The sequence below is a fragment of the Otolemur garnettii genome, unplaced genomic scaffold (assembly GCF_000181295.1).
Source record: "Otolemur garnettii isolate 467f Iridium unplaced genomic scaffold, OtoGar3 scaffold00128, whole genome shotgun sequence".
Lineage (NCBI taxonomy): Eukaryota > Metazoa > Chordata > Mammalia > Primates > Galagidae > Otolemur > Otolemur garnettii.
Window position 1 is genome coordinate 5,381,985 of NW_003852523.1, and position 15,907 is coordinate 5,397,891.

A 15,907-nucleotide genomic window follows, 5' to 3' on the forward strand; every position below is an offset into this window, starting at 1 on the left:
TATAAAGAAAGGCAGAGGAAAAAGAAATGTCTGAGATGAGGCAAAGAATTTAAAGTAACATAAAGGAAGTTATTACTAAGTAGCTTTGCATTTTCTTCTAACCTCCCTTGCAAGCCATCTATACCAGTAGGAATTTGGTACTTTCTCCAGGATGAGACATCTCCAGGCCACAGGCCCAACCCTCCCTGCCACCCCTTTCCCTGGGTTTCTCCTGGTCCCGGCAGCAATGCCCACCCCACTGTAGCTACAATGATTCTGCCTCCCAGCCCTGGCCTCATGCAGCAGGGCATCCTGTGGGTGGGGTTGCTAGAAGCTGCCACAGAGACCACTGAGGACAGGGGCGTGGGGAGACCCCAGGACAGGGCCTGAAATACTGCAGAAGCTTCTGCCCCCCTCTGAGTTCTGATGGTCTTCCCTCCTCTCTCCTTTGACCCTGTCTTAATTCTCCCTGTCTTCTGCCCCTCTTTGCACCTAAATTGGAGGCATATTAATACGTAGGTGAGCTTACTAAATACAGTCCTTTATTACAGTTGAAATCTTTTTTTTTCCTTTTGCAGTTTTTGGCCGGGGCTGGGTTTGAACCTGCCACCTCCAGTATATGGGGCTGGCATCCTACTCCTTTGAGCCACAGGCGCTGCCCATAGTTGAAATCATAATTCCAAGGGGATGTTAACTTTATATTCATTCCTAAAGTCCTCATTGGTCTAAAGTCACTCACATAGAGGAATTAATTAATCTTCCTGGCAGTGTAATGGGAGTCAGAGCCCAGTGCTGGCTGTGGCTGCAGCCATTGGGTGAAAAAGGACCCCAGTGCCTGGCCCCTCACAGGGGCTATTTGTCAGGACTCAAGGAGACAGGTCAGAGGAAGCTGTGGTCTGATGGAGGCCACCCCTAGAGCAGCTGCCCTTGGGTCCAGCACCTTCTCAAACTACTTCTCAGAGGAGAACGGCAGGTTCCTGGCTGGTTGCCAGCCACCTGCTTGGTTCACCCTTTACTCTGTCATCTGCTTTTAGGGTGCCAAAGGCAACATGGGTGAGCCAGGAGAGCCTGGTCAGAAGGGGAGACAGGTGAGTGTCCTCAGCCTTGTCCCTTCCTACCCTCCGGTCGTGCCCACAAGCTGGGCTCACATCTGGGCTCTTTGCTCCTCTGCAGGGAGATCCAGGCATCGAAGGCCCCATCGGATTCCCAGGACCCAAGGCAAGTTGCATTGGGCAGGCAAGCCTGGTACCCCCCTGCTCACCCTCCCCACTTCATTACCAAAGAGAAGAAGCACATCAATAGTTTGACAGTCACCCCAAGGCCAAGCATCAGCTGACCCCTGGCCTCACCTCCTCCACTAATTGTTAGAATCCCAGTCACTGGACACAGCCCACACACACACCCTCAGCCTTCGGGCTCCAGCTGCCCTCTAGCCCACATCTCACAGAGCCCTAGAGTGATACCCTGCTCTTTCTTCTGCTCTCAGGGTGTTCCTGGCTTCAAAGGGGAGAAGGTAAGTCTGCAGTGCTGAACAGCCGAACTTTAGACCTTTCTCCAGCCTCAGCTAGACTCCCTCAGCAGTGTCCATCGAAGCCTGCCAGTCACTCCTGGGGGCACAGACCTGGGCTTTTCACAGGGGTTCTGGCATTCCTCTGGCTTCATATTTGGCCTGAGGGCTTTGACTTGCACCTAGAGGCAGTGCTGTCTGTGATACTAACTAGCCTCAAATTCCTTCCGCACAGGGTGAATTTGGAGCAGATGGTCGGAAGGTAGGCAGGTGGTGGGCCAGGGGGTGGGCAGAGCTGTACTTTCCTGCTGCTTGGCAAATGTAGGGATCGGGCCTCACAGAGCCCCTCATCCTTCTCTTTCCAGGGTGCACCTGGCCTGGCTGGCAAGAATGGGACTGATGGACAGAAGGTAGAGTGAGCCTTGGGCACATCTCTGGGCCAGATCTCTTGGGGATGCCCCAGCTGCCCTCGTAGTTCACATAGCATGGACATGCTTGCATGCACACACACGTGCACCCACACATAGAGGCTAGGGCTGTGCCTACATTTAAGCCTCCATCATTGGCACATGAAGACTCCAGAACCTACCCTGACACTGTTTTTGCCCTTCTTCAGGGCAAACTGGGACGCATTGGACCTCCTGGCTGCAAGGGGGACCCTGGAAGCAGGGTAAGTGGGGTTTCACCTTGCCCTGAGACACATGGCTGAGCTGGCCTGCCTGGGGTAACTGGGTGTCACCAATGCTTTGACTCTCCCTGCAGCCCAGCCCCTCCCACCCATCCCTGACCCCAGTATGAGGCTCAGCAGGGGGCAGGGCTCGTGTTGGGACACCCTCAGGAGCCCCTGCATCACAGGCTTAGGCCTGGTGGGCTCCTATAGTCTTGAGACTCAGTATGTCTGGAGCTGTGGTGCTTCTAGGCAGCTCTATCTCCCAGCTGAAAGGCCAGCAGGGCCTCAGGGTAGGGCTCTGTGTGAACCAGGGGCCTTGAACAAGGGCAAGGGCTGCCTCTCTGGCCCAGAAAATGGATTTGGCTCTGGGTCAGGTGGAAGTGGCCTGGGGGAAAACTGAAGCCCCAAGCTCTGTGCCCAGCACTAAACTGTGCGGCTTTGTATCTCTCATTCTCTCTCTCAGGGTCCCGACGGTTACCCAGGGGAAGCAGGGAGCCCCGGGGAGCAAGGAGACCAAGGTGCCAAGGTAGGGAACCTCAGAGAGGTGCAGGACAGCCAGAGCAGACTGGGGTCACCACCCTGCAATGGCTAAAGTTCTATCCGCAGCCCTGGCCAGCCTCTGACATACCAGGTGCTCCCTGGACATTGTGGGTAGTGTGTACCTCAAGCCTGCCCCAATCCTGTCCTGCCATTGGGTACCCTATGCCTCTGGATCCTGCTGAGAGGCCTGAGGCTGACTCCTGCAAACCCTTCCAGGGGGACGCTGGCCGCCCAGGACGCAGAGGACCCCCAGGGGACAGCGGGGCCAAAGGCAGTAAGGTGAGGCCCTGCATACTCAGCACCCACAGGACACACAGCCACTCAGGCATGGCCTGATCTCACCAGCAGTGTCTGCTGGACCTAAAAACATGGGAAGGGGTGAGAAGCACGGGCATGTGCCCCTCCAGACACTGCCAGCCCCCCTGACCAGGTGCCAATGGAGACCACGGGGCTGCCCACCACGCCCCAGCTGGGCGCAACCTGACTGTCCCCTGCCTCCACAGGGCTACCAAGGCAACAACGGAGCCCCCGGAAGCCCCGGTGTGAAAGGAGCCAAGGGCGGGCCTGGGCCCCGCGGACCCAAGGGCGAACCTGTGAGTTCCTAGGGGTCCCCTGTGCCCTGCCCATCTCCTCAGCCCCACTCTGGGCCTCTGAGCCCTCTGTCCCAATGTCTGGGAATGTACCCTGTAGCTCCATTGCAGCAAAGAAGGCAGTAGGGCCTTGGGCAGAACCCCATGTTGGTCCACCTCTGCCAACCCTGCCATGGAATGTGGCCTCAACCTCTCTGCCAGACCCTGTAAGAGCTGGACAAGAGACCAGGCACACATGCATGGACCCCACATAGTTTCCCCAGCCCAGCACCAGTTGCCCCTAGGTATCCTGCCATGGGGTTGTGAGTACTCAGCACCAGGGCTGATGCTCCCTGAGGACAAGCTGGCCTGGGAGTCCCCAGGGCTTACAGCCTGACCAGACAGGACCCATGTGGCAAAAGGACCAAGGTATAGGATGCAGCCCACAGGCCCAGGAGAGCCCATCTGGGAGGAGCCCCAGAGCTCAGTCCCTAGACCCCAAAGCCAGAGTCTTCCTGGAGAGAGCAGAGCATCAGGGCCCCACAGGGGCTCCGGGCCTCTGGCTCACAGGGCTCTGGGGGCCACTCCCCTTAACATTCCTGATTTCTGCAGGGGCGCAGGGGAGACCCCGGAGCCAAGGGCAGCCCTGGCAGTGATGGAGCCAAGGGGGAGAAGGTGAGGTGCATAGGGGGATGGGAGTGCTGGCTGTGTCTGCTCTAGGGAAACAAAGATGACTCCCAGGGCTTCATCATGAGGGTGTCACTCCTTGGAGACTCTAGAGCAGACAGGGATCTCCATGCCTGGGCCACACCCACCTCTCAGGTGGAACCCAGGACCCAGTTGAGCCTCTACCAGCCTCTCTCTCACAGGGGGACCCTGGCCCTGAGGGGCCCCGGGGCCTGGCTGGAGAAGTGGGGAGCAAAGGAGCCAAGGTAAGTACGGGGCAGGGCCCAGGCCCTGGGGAGCCCTGCTTGCCCACCCCCAGCCTGCCCCTCCCCAACCTCTGGGACCCTGTCTGCCTTCCTCCTGCCCCCCCAGTCACCACTGCTCAGGCTCTGTATGGTCAGGACTGAGGACTAGGCCAGAACTTCCTAGAAGGCCACAGGAGCAGGGGCGGGACAGGTCTGGGCTCACACCCCAGACCCTACCAGTGTCCGCAGGATTGACATTGGGGTCTCTGGGGTGCCCAGAGGACTCCAGCCTCATCCTATTTCTTTCCAGGGAGACCGAGGATTGCCTGGACCCAGAGGCCCCCAGGGAGCTTTTGGGGAGCCTGGGAAGCAGGTCAGTGGTAGGGCAGCTGGAGCCCCTCTGATTTCCCACCTCAAGGTCCACCCCAGCCCCATAGCACTAGTTGGGCTCCTATCTGGGGACAGGGTAGGCTGGCTGCCACCACTGTCCCCATGACAAACCCAGACAATGTCACCAGAACTCTGGAAACCAGGGCTTCCCCCACCTCAGCCTTAGTCTCCCTCATCTTGCCCTAGAGGTGCCCTCTGGGTCCTCTCCCTGCCCCACCAGTTGGGGGTGTCAAGAGAACAGGCTACGGGGCTTGGGTGGGCATGTGATGTGGGGCAGCTGGGACTCTCAGAACACAAGTCCACATTCCCCTCATGGCAATACAGGATGCTGAACAGTGTTCCCTAGTGGTCAGAACTGGACTGAGCATATCAGGTGACACTGGCCCTGGTTCATACCCATCTTTGCTGACTCCGATTTCTCTTCTGTCCTAGGGATCTCGGGGAGACCCTGGTGATGCTGGGCCCCGTGGAGACTCGGGACAACCTGGCCCCAAGGTATGACCCTCTTGGCCCAGCAAGATGGGACAGGAGTAGGGCAGCTGTCCCAGGAGGCAGCCCAAGAGGAAGGTGACAGGCATGCCAGCCTCAGGGTACTGCCACTGTCAGATGGACTTGGGGAAGGGCCTAAGCCTGCGTTCCCCACCTCTAGTGTGAGGCTGCTGGGCAAGGTCCAGGCCTGACCCCGGGGCACCTCAGAGGACCAAGCAGCTCCCTAGCTCTTCTCCCTCAGCATCCACCCCTGGTGTGAGTGGCCTGGGCTTCCCAAGGCAAGGCCCCAAGGGGTGAGCTGACCATGTGATAGCCACACAGTCTGTGCTTTGTCTTCCCTGTTTATGGAGGTAGCTCCAGGGCCTCTCAGAGCCAGCCCAGACGGCCCCCCACCTTGTCATTTCACACCAGTGGATACCTGCACCTCCTAGGTACAGCCCCCACCCCAACCCATCCTCAGTTCATGTCTCTTCCTCCAGGGAGACCCCGGCAGACCTGGATTCAGCTACCCAGGACCCCGAGGAACACCTGTGAGTCATGGCATGGGACAGGGACCCTCCCCCCAGGAGAGGCCTGGACATCTCCAGGAGGGTATGGAAGGTTCCTAATAGTTCCCTGGAGGCCTCCTCTGTGCCACCCCTCCTGGGTGACAGGGAGGGTGAAGAGGAGGCACAAGGGTCCTTCAGTGTAGAGGCAGGTCTGCCCAGGTGCTAGGAGGCAGAACAAGGTCCTCAGTCTCAGACATAGCTCATCATCAGAGCAGAGTGTTCACCCAAAGCCTATCAGAGCTTTAGCATGAACTGAAAACCAGGGTCCTGTGAGAAAGGGAGGTGGGGCTGCAGGAGGCTCCAGCTTCCCAGGAGGTCAGACACCACGTCTCTGGCCAAGGTACACTGACCTCTGTTGCTTCACAGGGAGAAAAAGGCGAGCCTGGCCCTCAAGGCCCCGAGGTATGTGGGCCCTCTTCCTGCCCCCACCCAAGGGAGGGGGCCTAAACACCCATCTGCTGTGGCAGGGAAAGCCATGAACACTGTCGAACTGTCACAGGGTGTGTCCTTGCTCCTCAAGGCCAGGCCATGCAACTCTGACCGAGTTTTGGGTGGGGATAGCTGGCCACCAGCTAGTCCCTTTCAAACCAAAAATTGGGGCTTGCCTGAAAAAAGTTCCTGGATGTTGCCATGTAACGTTGTGACTTGCCAGACACACATTCTTCCTGAGGCAAAGCAAGTCTGTGTCCCTGGTAGACTATCAAAGGCCTTGGAGGGTCAAGTGGGTGTGGGAAACAGCAGGACCACTCTCTGTCCTGGGTTAACTTGTGTTCTGTGTCACAGGGAGGCCGAGGCGACTTTGGTATGAAAGGAAGACCTGGGAAGAAAGGAGAGAAGGGAGAACCTGTAAGTGTCCTGCGGCAGCCCTAGGCAGTGGGGCAGGAGTGAGGGAGAGGACTGGAGGATGAGCAGGTGCATCTGAAGGTGCCCAAAAGGATGCCAGCCTGTCTCTCCCCCAGCCCCCATCCCACCCACCACCCCCCACACACACCCTGTCCCCCCCAAACACATCATCTCCACATACCCGTCATCCCTCACACACTATCCCCCACACTGTCCTCCACACAAACACCATCCCCCATATACATACCGTCCCCCAGTCCACCCCTACACACACACATTGTCTTACACAGGCACACTGTCTCCCACACATGTGCACTGACCTGCAGACCATCCTCCAAATCATTGTGGCCCACACATTTGCCACTTGGTGCCTGTTAGCAGGCTCAGGTCTGTGTGCTGTGGGCCTTCATATTCCTACTACTGGCAAGTGTTTCCCAAGGGCTATGGATAAACTGAGCACTTAGCAAGTGTAAGACAAAGAACAAGTGGCCATGAACAGGCTATGTGGGTGGTTGGAGGACAGATGGGTCAGTGGATGGGGACAGCTGAGGGCCAGGTTGAGCTGTTTCAGCTGCCATCTCTGTGATAGTAGGCCTCTCTAGGCCTCTCTGTCCCTCTGGCAGCCCCATCTATGACAGCAGCCTGTCAAGGCACTCCATGCAAAGACATTCATGGCATGATGCCAGCACAGCTGAGATAGGCAAGGCAGCCTCACCTCAGTCCTTATGTTTGTCAGACTTCCCAAGTAGGGTCCATAGGCAGAGAGCACAGAGGCAGAGACCTGATGCATCCGGGGCCTACCCCAGCATGACCACTGAAGCCCACCTACCCTTGTTCTCCTAGGCTGATCCTGGTCCACCTGGTGAGCCAGGCCCTCGGGGGCCAAGAGGAGTCCCAGGACCCGAGGTAGGTTGGTGGCTGGTCCTTATGCCCCTCAGACTCAGGATAGCTATGCCACTATGTGCCAGAGTCCTGTTCTGCCTGCAGCGGGTCTAGGGGTCAGTGGGCCATGGCCTAGGAATGCCTTGGGCCACTCAGCCATGGCCCCAACAGGTTTTGCTTCTCACTGTCATGGTTGCTTCTTCAGGGTGAGACCGGCCCCCCTGGAGACCCTGGCCTCACGGTAGGTGACACCTGGGGTAAAAATACTATGTAAGTGCAGGGGGTGGTCAGCAAGGGTGAGGACAGAAGGGAAAGGTTGGAGTGCAATGTCAGTTGTGAGGGCAGCAGGGGCAAAACTTACCAGACCCCCCCCCCATGGCTCTCTCCACACATGAACCTGGATGTCTGCCTGGTCCCCTCACTCGGAACTTCCTTTGGGCCTGCTGCCCTGACACGCCTTGTTTTGGGGCCTGCTGCCCTGATGCGCCGTGTTGCAGGAATGTGACGTCATGACCTATGTGAGAGAGACCTGCGGGTGCTGTGGTGAGTTACTGCCCATGGCGGATAGGGTCAGGGCCACGCTCTACCATGTGAAGGAGCCATGTGTAGCCTGGGGTTGGTTCAACATACAAGTCCTGGCACCATGCATCTGGCCTTGCACCCTGGGGTTGGGGGTCTCTCATGGCTCCCAAGCACCTACCTGCTGACGCTGCTACCCTCCTAGACTGTGAGAAGCGTTGTGGCGCCCTAGATGTGGTCTTCGTCATAGACAGCTCTGAGAGCATTGGCTACACCAACTTTACCCTGGAGAAGAACTTCGTCATCAACGTGGTCAACAGGCTAGGGGCCATTGCCAAGGACCCCAAATCGGAAACAGGTCAGTGAGGGTACAGGTGGGAGGCCCAGGGGCAGCAACAGGCAATAGGCCATGTCCCTTTGGTGGAGGGTCTGGTCTTGGCCTGGCGCCATGTGATCCTGCATTTGAGGTAGCTGAGCTGAGGACGCCAGGTGAAGCGGGCAGCAGGCTCATACTGCGCGGGCTGTTGCAGGGACACGAGTAGGTGTGGTGCAGTACAGCCATGAGGGCACCTTCGAGGCCATCCAGCTGGATGATGAGCGCATTGACTCCTTGTCCAGCTTCAAGGAAGCTGTCAAGAACCTCGAGTGGATTGCGGGTGGCACCTGGACACCCTCTGCCCTCAAGTTTGCCTACGACCGACTCATCAAGGAAAGCCGGCGCCAGAAGACACGTGTGTTCGCAGTGGTCATCACAGATGGGCGCCATGACCCACGCGACGATGACCTCAACCTGCGGGCGCTGTGTGACCGTGATGTCACGGTTACAGCCATCGGCATTGGTGACATGTTCCACGAGAAGCACGAGAGTGAAAACCTCTACTCCATTGCCTGCGACAAGCCACAGCAGGTGCGCAACATGACGCTCTTCTCCGATCTCGTGGCTGAGAAGTTCATTGATGACATGGAAGATGTCCTCTGCCCAGGTGAGCAGTGTAGTGTCTGCACAGGCAGGTGGCCACAGGGGCCTCATGGGGCAGGGGTGGCCAGGCCCCCAGGGAGCAGTGTGCTCTTCTGTGGCTACCCAGCACGAGCCCCAAGGGACCCCTATTCCAAAGGACAAACATGCAGCCCGGGACACCAGGCATCCAGGAGGGAAGGAGTTGGGACCATCATGGGTGGGCAGAGTCTGGCTGCTCCCTGAGCCCTGTCTGTGGGCAGGTCAGTGAGCAGCTATTGAGGACCTATTAGGGACTGATGATGGCCTCGGGCTCTTTCCTTTCTTCTAGACCCTCAGATCGTGTGTCCAGATCTTCCCTGCCAAACAGGTAACCAAGCACCTGAGCCTCTCACCTGGCCTTGGAGGAGCCTTGGAGGAGGCATCCTTCCTTCCTGAGAGCCAGGGCTGTGGGGAAGTCTGGGCAAGGATACCCTTGAGCTTTAGGTCTCTGGCTGGTCTGGAACTGCCCCAGGGCTGACACATCTGGGGACAGGGGTGTTTGCTCATGGCATTTTGTTCCCCATGTGGTTGTGCTGTGGCCCACACAGGTTTGGGGCTAGAGCGAAGGGCATCCAAGGCTGGGGCAAGGACATCGCCCCCTCTCTGCTGCATGTCGTGGCTGTTGCCACACAGTTACAACTGTCGTAGGACAGGTCTCCTAGAGGTGCCAGGGTGCCAGGAGCCAAGCTTCCCCTTCAGTGAGCGCTGTCCTCTCCCAGAGACATTAAGGTGGTGGCCTCAGAGCCAGGTCTGGAAGGTATGGCCGCCACAGAGACAGGGCAAGGACCTTCATACTGTGAGGTGCTCTAAGAGTGCCGACAGGTCAGAGACCACTGGAGGAGGGAGGAGCTACATGGACTAGGAATCAGGGGTCCCCAGACGTGCTGCAGCAGAGAGCTTTCCTGAGGAAGCACTGGATACAGCTGTGCCTTGGTCTCAGCTGCCCACCCAGGGCTGGCTGGGGACAGCACGTAGTACCTAGAGCCAGGCAGGTGGCGCCAGCCATGTCTCTGCAGAAGGCGAGGGGGCCTTACCAACACCCTAGCTATAGGCACTGGCTTCCAAGGTGGACCCCCAAGTGAAAGAGCAGCAGCATTCGGGGGGGCCCTGCCCCTAGGGTGCTGGAGTCCCCCACAGTGTGGGCTCCCCAAGAGGCTCCACCAGGGTCTGCACAGAGGAGGCTGATGCTGACATCAGCCCTGGGATCTGCCTGTGCCTGAGTATAGAGCAAGAGTTCTGCCTCATCCTGGCCTGGGCAGGATGGCTTCACTTTTCTCCCCTCAGGATGACATTAGCCATAGATGAGGTCCCCTATTGGATTGCGGGCATCCCCACTCCTAGTTTGCATTGCAAGTGGGCACTGGGTTTGCCAGAGCCTTTTTCTGCACCTGTTATGGGTCATGTGGTTTCTTGTCTTCAGCCTGTTGACGTGATGGTCACCTTGACTGGTTTCCAAAGGTTAAGCCAGCCTTGGTTGCAGTATGTCATATTTTTATATGTTGTGGGACTGGATTTCCTAGTTTTTTTGAGGATTTTTTCATCTAATCAGGAGAAACACTGATTAGCAGTTGTGGTGCCTTTGTCTTGTTTGGGTATAGGTGACGCTGGCCTCACAGGGCACCTTAGGTCATTGGGCTGAGGCAAAGCCAGGCTGGGAGAAAACGAGGAGCTCAAGACTCTGGCTGCCCCTAGAGCTCCAGGGCATGACAGTGAGCACCCCATGTGAACCCAGAGAGTGGATGCCAGTGCCACCTTCTCATCCCCCTTAGACCCCTGCTCTACCAGACTTACAAAGCTCATGCTCTATTAATGCTGTGAAGTGTCGCAGCTGGTAGGAATGGGCATCCCACCATATCCTGGCAAAACACCGCCACTGGCACTTGTGGGCTATAGGCAGTGCTGGGCAGATGCTGCTAGCTGTGGCCTGGCCCTGACCCTTGAGGTTAGACAACCCTGTCCTCCCAGAAGCCAGCTGCCCCTGGCTGGCACCAGGCCAATGGATAGCCTCAGTGGTGTGGGGGCCTAGGAGTGTCAGAGAAAACAACCAGGCACCAGCTCCTACAAGAAAGGCATCAGGAGAGCCTTCAGTGTTACCTGAGTTCAGCTGGGTAGAAACAAAAAGTGGGGACCCCTAGGGCCTCTAAAAAAAAGGAGTGAAGGGCTCCAAGGGCTAGTTTCCATGGCCAGGCAGGTCTCCATGTGCACACATGTATGTGTGCTAATTAGCTAATTAGCACTTACTCTTGAGAGAAACAAAGTTAGATTCTCCTGACAAGAGGCCACAAAGCAGGTGAGTTAGAGCAAGGCCTTCCCAAAGCCAGGCCTCCCATCCTACAGGTGCATGAGCCAGGGAGAGAGACAGAGATAGAGAAATAGAGGCATAAAGAGATAGAGACACAGAGATGCAGAGCCAGGGAGACACAGAGATAGACAAAGGAAGAGATAAGAGACACAGAGGCAGAGACGGAGATAGACACAGAGACAGACAGCAAAAGAGGGACAAAGGCACAGAGAGATGAGATGCAGAGATGGAGACACAGAGGTAGACAAAGAAAGAGACACAGGTAGAGATATAGAGAGATAGAAACAGAGACAAAGACAGAGAGATAGACGGCAACAGAAAGACAAAAGGCACAGACAGAGAGATGAATCGCAGTGACAGAGCAACAGACAGAAAGATAGAAACAGAGACAGGGAGACAGAGACAGAGACCGCCCTGGCTATTTGCATTCAGAGACATTATCAGAATCTCAAGGAGATGGTTCTGGGTGACAGAAGATTCATGTCATCAGGTGTAGAGGAAGGGTCTATAACTCCAGTTTCTCATGGGGTGTTTTAAGGGGGGCTGTGGTCTCCCTGGGGACACAGCCTCAAGCTGCTAAAAGCTGAGCAGGCATGTGCTTGCATCTCAGTGCAGCCTTAGTCAGAGCTGCTCCATCCCAGAGGTTTCCCAGCATCTCTAGTGTCCCTGAGGTACCCCTTTGCCCCCCATCCTGGCAGTATGGCCCCCACTCCCCATTCCCCGCCTCACCCGAATGCCTCCCGATGAGGCCAGGACACTGGCTATGGCGTCGCCTCCACACATGCTGCCCAACCAGCAGCTCCTCCTTCTGGTCCTAACTCTGCGCCAGTCCAAGAAGGAGATGAAGGCTGCCCACACCCATCCAGGGCCCTCAGAATCTTCTCTGGACACTCCCTTGCAGATGGACAGTGGCCTGGAGGCGAGCCCCCGGTCACCTTCCTCCGCACGGAAGAAGGACCGGACAACGCCTTCCCCAGGACCATCCCCCTGATCCAACAGTTGCTAAACGCCACGGAGTTCACACAGGACCCAGCCGCCTACTCACAGCTGGTAGCCGTGCTGGTCTACACTGCTGAGCGGGCCAAGTTCGCCACAGGGGTGGAGCGGCAAGACTGGATGGACCTTTTCATTGACACCTTCAAGCTGGTGCACAGGGACATCGTGGGTGACCCCGAGACCGCACTGGCACTCTGCTGAAGCCATGTGCTGCCCACACAGCCATGGCTGGGCCCTCTCCCAGCTGTGTAGCTTCCCAGGGCTGCCTACCAGGACTGGAGCAATAGGACAGAGGGCATTTTCTCTCTCAGTCTGGAGGCAGAAGTCCAACTCCGTGGAGTCCATGGGGCCATGCTCCCTTCTGAGGCTCTGGGTTGGGGGTCCTCCCTGCCTCTTCCAGCTCCTAGGGGCTGCTGCGATCCTTGGCTGGTGGCCACATCTCCTGTCTGCTTCCATCTCGACATGTCCTCCTGTTTCTTTAAGATTGCTAGTCACTGAAAATGAGGCCTGCCCTAAATCCAGGATAATCACATCCCAAGATCCCTAATTTTATCCTGTTTTCAGAGTCCTTCTTCGCCATATAAGTTCACATCACAGGCTTCAGGAATTAGGAATTTAGCTCCCCACAACACCCCCCATCCAGCTGAGCTGCGTTTAGGGGCGAAGTCGGGAGGAGTGCAGCCCTGGGGCTTGGGGACCTTGCCCCTGCCCACTTCAGCATGAGCCTGAGAAACAAACCTCAGAGACTGCGGCAGCCTGGAGAGAGGGGGTATGGCCCCATGTGCTGGCCTGGCGCAGTGTGAAGGCAGCCAGGTTGGGTGGCAGATAGTCCTCATGGGACCTGGTGCCAGATACCTTTGAGCTGGCATCACATCCATTATGCTAAAGTGCTGGCCTCTGGGGCATCTGCACACTTCCCACGCAGCTTCTGGGTATCCAGAAGGTGGAGGGGCACCCACCAGGCATGACATTTGCTGTCCTTGGTGACCTGAGCTAAGAATGATGGTGACATCCATGTGGGGCAGCCCTCCTGTCCAGGCAGCAGCATAGTAACCCATTGAAAAGGTAGTGCCCCAAGGCAAGCCCAGACCCAAAACATTCTGACTGCCTGAGAAACCCTCCTCCTGTGTGTGGCTTCTGCCCATGCTCCCATCTGTGTACCCCTTGTGCTCAGCGTATGATCCTTTCTCATGGATGGGGTCTCGTTCCCACTCCAACTGCATTGAGTGGGCCAGGACAGACTTCCTGCTTGGGACCCAGGAGAAAGGCACCCACAAAAGGAAAGAGCGGGGCCCATAGCTCTCAAGCCTGCCAGAGCCACAGCCAGATGGTGCATCTCGTCCAAGGTCCACCAACAACACATTGCAGAAATCCCCTAAACCAGCTGCGTGTCTGTCTCTGTGTCTGTGGTGACAGTGAAAATATTACTAGAGGGGCTTCAGGAAGCCAGGCAGTGCCCCAAAACTTTCTAGGGCCTGTGAGCAAGTGCCAGGGTGGGTGGGCTTCAAATGGAACAAGATCATTAAGAAAGACTCCCCTGCCCCTTGCCAGCAGCCCTGGCTCAGGGAGCCAGATGTGGGTGGATTGTCACAGATATGTCACAAAAGCTTAAACACACAGCTGTAGCCCGGCCTCTACTTTGCCTGGAGTGTCCAAGGCTGGTTCCAGGCAGGGCAGGAATCTTCTTGGTAATGGGCAGTCTTGGGTCGGAACCCACCTGTGTGTTTGGCCACTGTACCTATAGCCAGAGGGGACTCGGGGGGCTCCTGGTTTCCAGGAAAAATGTGGCTGGCCAGGCCATGGGGAGCTGTGGCTTGTGATGCAGACTGGTACCTCTGAACCCAAGCGAGCAAATGTATCATGCTGGGGATGTCTGGGTGTGGGTCTTTCTGACCAGAAAGGCCATGATGGTAGCTGTTTTGTGGACAGCAAATTCTTGGCCAAAGGGCTTTTTTGACCCCTTACCTCCCAAGATGGCCAGAAGGAGGTACTCTAAGCTGAGATAGTACTTAGGGGGCAGAACGGGGCCTATGGCCTCTGATGAGTCTCTGGCACTCAGGTTTGGGAATGTATCCTGGGGGAGTGATGAGCAGGGGCCAGTGGCAGGAATCAAAGAGATGTTCCTGGTGCAGCCCTTACAGGTGCCTGGCCAAGACCCCACACTCAGGACTACAGTCGGTGCCCTGCCATTGGCTATGGGTGAACCCCCATAGCTTAGCATTCAGCCCATGGGGTCTAGCGGGTGGGGAGCAAGTGGAAGAAGGCTCAGGCAGAGCAGGGCTTGGCTGAGCAGGTCACCTCGTGCCCAGCCCCACCCCCACGGTCTCCCCGCAGAGCTATATGTGGCACAGTGCACACAGCGGCCCGTGGACATCGTCTTCCTGCTGGATGGCTCCGAGCGGCTGGGTGAGCAGAACTTCCACAAGGCCCGGCACTTCGTGGAGGAGGTGTCACGGAGGCTGACACTGGCACGCCGGGATGATGACCCACTCAACGCACGCGTGGCACTGCTACAGTATGGAGGCCAGGGTGAGCAGCAGGTGGCCTTCCCACTCACCTCCAACCTAACAGTCATCCATGAGGCGCTAGAGGGCGCCCGTTACCTCAACTCCTTCTCACACGTGGGCACGGGCATTGTGCATGCCATCAACAACATTGTGCGTGGTGCACGTGGAGGAGCTCGCCGCCACGCCGAGCTGTCCTTCGTGTTCCTCACGGACGGCGTCACTGGCAACAATAGCCTAGAGGAGTCAGTGCACTCTATGCGCAAGCAGAACGTGGTGCCCACCGTGGTGGCCGTGGGTGGTGACGTGGACATGGACATGCTCACCACCCTCAGCCTGGGTGACCGCGCAGCCATCTTCCGAGAGAAGGATTATGACAGTTTGGCACAGCCTGGCTTCTTCGACAGGTTCATCCGGTGGATCTGTTAGCCCCACCGCGGGCCCTGCCTGTGTGTGGTCCCCTTACTCCAGTAGTCGGGTCCTGAGCCCACCTCCCGTCCACGGTGCTAAACAGACCCCTGCCTAGCGGTCTGGCCAGACTGCAGACTCAGGGTCCGCTGCCAGGAGGGCCCCTTGCGGGTGGGGGTGCAGGTCTCTGTGGAAGCTGGGAGGGGAGCTCACATAGCCCAAGGCCTCCTACCTGCAGCTCCCAGCACCCCTAGCCACCCACTCAGGCTCTCTTCTCCATCCTGCTCACACCACCCTGGACTTTCTCATGCCACATCTTGAGCTCCAATAGCTGTAGACCCTCCACAGGCCCAGTTGGCCTCCCACAGCACTTGGGGTCCATGCTGTAGCCCTTTTGGAAGGGTCCCTGCCAGCTCTCACCTGCCCTCCCTAGACCCCCTCCTCACCTGCCCCACCCCTGAGTTCTGAGGGTCCCCAGGCCTCTCAGTCCAATAAAGGCTTTGAACCCACCTCCTTTTAAGCTCCCAAGTGTCTGTGCCCAGGGCCCCTCTTCCCTGTGTGTGGGTGACCTTCATGCCTCCTCCAGCCACTGCAGGGATGCTGTGACTATTCACACACCCTCCAGGTTGACTATGCCCCATATCCCCTGAACCCCTTGGCCCAGCCCTCCCCTAGTAAGGCCAGATGTTACTACCACCAGCTCTGCCTGCCCACACAGACCCTACATGTGTAGACTGGTCAGCCTTGACCATGGAATCCACCCAGCCAATCGTCTGTATGCTGAAAATGATGCCAACTGATCAATGCACTCTCCCTCTGCCCCCCGCCCTACTCAGGGCCACAGTGCTTTGAG

At 57.5% G+C, this 15,907-nt stretch overlaps 1 protein-coding gene across 2 annotated transcripts in view; it reads left to right on the forward strand.

Annotated features, from left to right (window-relative positions):
* The window catches only part of COL6A2 (collagen type VI alpha 2 chain), a 34,945-nt gene extending 19,381 nt beyond the window's left edge, over positions 1–15,564 (forward strand). Inside the window, exons 6-28 of one of the 2 annotated variants that reach the window (XM_003798100.3) lie at positions 1,014–1,067; positions 1,153–1,197; positions 1,466–1,492; positions 1,722–1,748; positions 1,852–1,896; positions 2,103–2,156; positions 2,620–2,682; positions 2,913–2,975; positions 3,200–3,289; positions 3,878–3,940; positions 4,135–4,197; positions 4,487–4,549; positions 4,999–5,061; positions 5,535–5,585; positions 5,970–6,005; positions 6,387–6,449; positions 7,290–7,352; positions 7,534–7,569; positions 7,826–7,871; positions 8,053–8,205; positions 8,378–8,830; positions 9,134–9,172; positions 14,477–15,564. In XM_003798100.3, the coding sequence (XP_003798148.1) occupies positions 1,014–1,067; positions 1,153–1,197; positions 1,466–1,492; positions 1,722–1,748; positions 1,852–1,896; positions 2,103–2,156; positions 2,620–2,682; positions 2,913–2,975; positions 3,200–3,289; positions 3,878–3,940; positions 4,135–4,197; positions 4,487–4,549; positions 4,999–5,061; positions 5,535–5,585; positions 5,970–6,005; positions 6,387–6,449; positions 7,290–7,352; positions 7,534–7,569; positions 7,826–7,871; positions 8,053–8,205; positions 8,378–8,830; positions 9,134–9,172; positions 14,477–15,075 (2,259 nt within the window). In that variant the 3' untranslated portion in view covers positions 15,076–15,564. Of the gene's footprint in view, positions 1–1,013; positions 1,068–1,152; positions 1,198–1,465; positions 1,493–1,721; positions 1,749–1,851; positions 1,897–2,102; positions 2,157–2,619; positions 2,683–2,912; positions 2,976–3,199; positions 3,290–3,877; positions 3,941–4,134; positions 4,198–4,486; positions 4,550–4,998; positions 5,062–5,534; positions 5,586–5,969; positions 6,006–6,386; positions 6,450–7,289; positions 7,353–7,533; positions 7,570–7,825; positions 7,872–8,052; positions 8,206–8,377; positions 8,831–9,133; positions 9,173–12,047; positions 12,690–14,476 lie in introns of those variants that run through there. The other variant, XM_012810297.2, reaches the window with a different exon arrangement.
* Positions 15,565–15,907: the final 343 nt, after the last annotated feature.